General features: G+C 43.6%; 1 protein-coding gene across 1 annotated transcript; it reads left to right on the forward strand.

Annotated features, from left to right (window-relative positions):
- Nucleotides 1–367: 367 nt before the first annotated feature.
- Nucleotides 368–871, forward strand: LOC146796981 (olfactory receptor 7D4-like). The gene has a single exon (XM_085631484.1). The coding sequence runs from the start codon at nucleotides 368–370 to the stop codon at nucleotides 869–871; it is 504 nt and encodes a 167-aa protein (XP_085487610.1).
- Nucleotides 872–2,055: the final 1,184 nt, after the last annotated feature.

The following is a 2,055-nucleotide window of genomic DNA, read 5'->3' on the forward strand; positions in this document are numbered from 1 at the left end:
CTCATCCCCATTCTTTATTAGCGGATGTACGATATTACAACGCGGGTTTTTACCACGCGTGCAGTTACATCGCATGCGTTACAACGCATGCGATGTTACAACGCTATGCCATTAGAACGCAAGTCTTTACATCGACTTGCGCTAGATGGCGTGCTGACATTAAAAATGTGTAATTTACTATTCCAACTCCAGTCCACTTAACAGTAGGGAAGGTGTTGGGATAGTAAACTACACTATTTTTAATGTTAGCACGCCATCTAGCGCAAGTTGATGTACAGACTTGCGTTGTAATGGCATAGCGTTGTAACATCACATGCGTTGTAACGCATGCGATGTAACTGCACAGCGTGGTAATAACCGCGTTGTAATGGCTGTTCCCCTTATTAGCAGATGTCTGTTCTATTTCTCCTACAGGGACTTGAGGCTTGAAATAGAAATGGATTCCCACAACTCAACTATACTGACAGAGTTTATCCTCCTGGGCCTATCCGATGTTCCACAACTGCAAACCACATTATTCGCTCTATTCTTGGCCATGTACCTGGTTGGAGTGCTGGGGAATGGTACCATCATCCGACTCATTACTGTTAACTCTCAATTTCACACACCTATGTACTTCCTCATCAGGAACCTATCGCTGGTTGACCTCTGCCTCATGACAGTCATTGTCCCTAAGCTTTTGATCACCATAATCTCAGAGCGGAAGACTATCTCATTTGTCAATTGCATGTCCCAGTTGTTCTTTCTTGTTCTATTTGCTGGGATGGAGATCATCTTAATTGGAGTGATGGCTTTTGATTGCTACGTCGCCATCTGCAACCCTTTGCACTACTTGGTGGCCGTTCTTCTGCGACGTCCCAGCACTGCTTAAGCTCTCCTGCTCCGACACCACCACCAACGAGCTCTTACTCTTAGTTGAAGGTTCAGCCATTACTATGGCCTGCATTCTTTCTGTAGTTGTTTCCTATGTGAACATAATTGCCACCATCTTGAGGATGCGTTCTAGTGAGGGGAGGCATAAGGCCTTCTCCACCTACTCCTCCCACCTCATCACTGTTGCGCTGTACTATGGAACAATTCTTTTAATCTACATCCGCCCTACATCCACCTACTCGCTCGGAAAAGACAAGGTAGTGACTGTGATGTACCTTGTTGTCACCCTAATGCTGAATCCTTTCATCTACAGCCTGAGAAACAAGCAGGTGAAAGAGGCTTTGAGAAAGACCATTGGCAGATCTTCTTCTGAATAGAATGCAGCATCTCTCTTTTACTGGTGCATCTATACATACTTTCTGTTTCTAACATATTATTCATTATGCTTGTCTTTTGCATTTTTCCCTCTGCAACAAAATCTTATGCAATCCCTTTACATATCAAACCACTCTTTTTCACAGGCTACTCTAGGGGAATTAAGAGGCAGTGTGTAAAGTACTTGTGCAACACTTCAAACTGAAAAACAGTGGTAACACCACACAAAAAAACACACCTAGTTAGACAAACAGAGTTTAATTTAATGAACCAACAATAGAGAAACAACAAAAATCTATTAAGTAGAACCAGAGTTAAGAATTTTTAAAGAATATCTTGAAATATAGTGCTTAAAAGCATAAAGCGCCAACCGGGGCAATCTGGTTGTGCTAGACGGGACCAAATCCAAAACTTCAGGTCAACCTCGATATAGTGCGAGTTGGATACAGGGACCATCCATGTCCCGCTACAAAGTCCCTTGTTACGCAGTCGACCGAGGCCCAAAGCGTGGAGCCGAAGAGGCGATGCGTTGTCCTTGATCTCTTCGGATGTAGGTGATGCATTGGTGCCAAGCCATGCATCATAGTCAAATCCTTGAGATGTAGGAAATGCGTTGTCATGGAGCCGCTAGTGTCATGCCTGTAGTACCAATACCAGTGTTGTGTTGACTAACCAAAGGAACAGCACACTCATTTCAGATTTTCAGTAAAGGAAGGGGGGACATGTTATGGGCTGTCTAATACCGCTTCATAACACTCCTCTTCATTTTTGGCCTATCTAGAAAGATGCCTTGAAATGTCATGGCAT

This window comes from Triturus cristatus, chromosome 10 (genome assembly GCF_964204655.1).
Source record: "Triturus cristatus chromosome 10, aTriCri1.1, whole genome shotgun sequence".
Taxonomy (NCBI): Eukaryota; Metazoa; Chordata; class Amphibia; order Caudata; family Salamandridae; genus Triturus; species Triturus cristatus.

Excerpts from the sequence above, each read along its gene's own strand:
- LOC146796981 (XM_085631484.1), top strand. The coding sequence starts at position 368 with ATGGCTGTTCCCCTTATTAGCAGATGTCTGTTCTATTTCTCCTACAGG.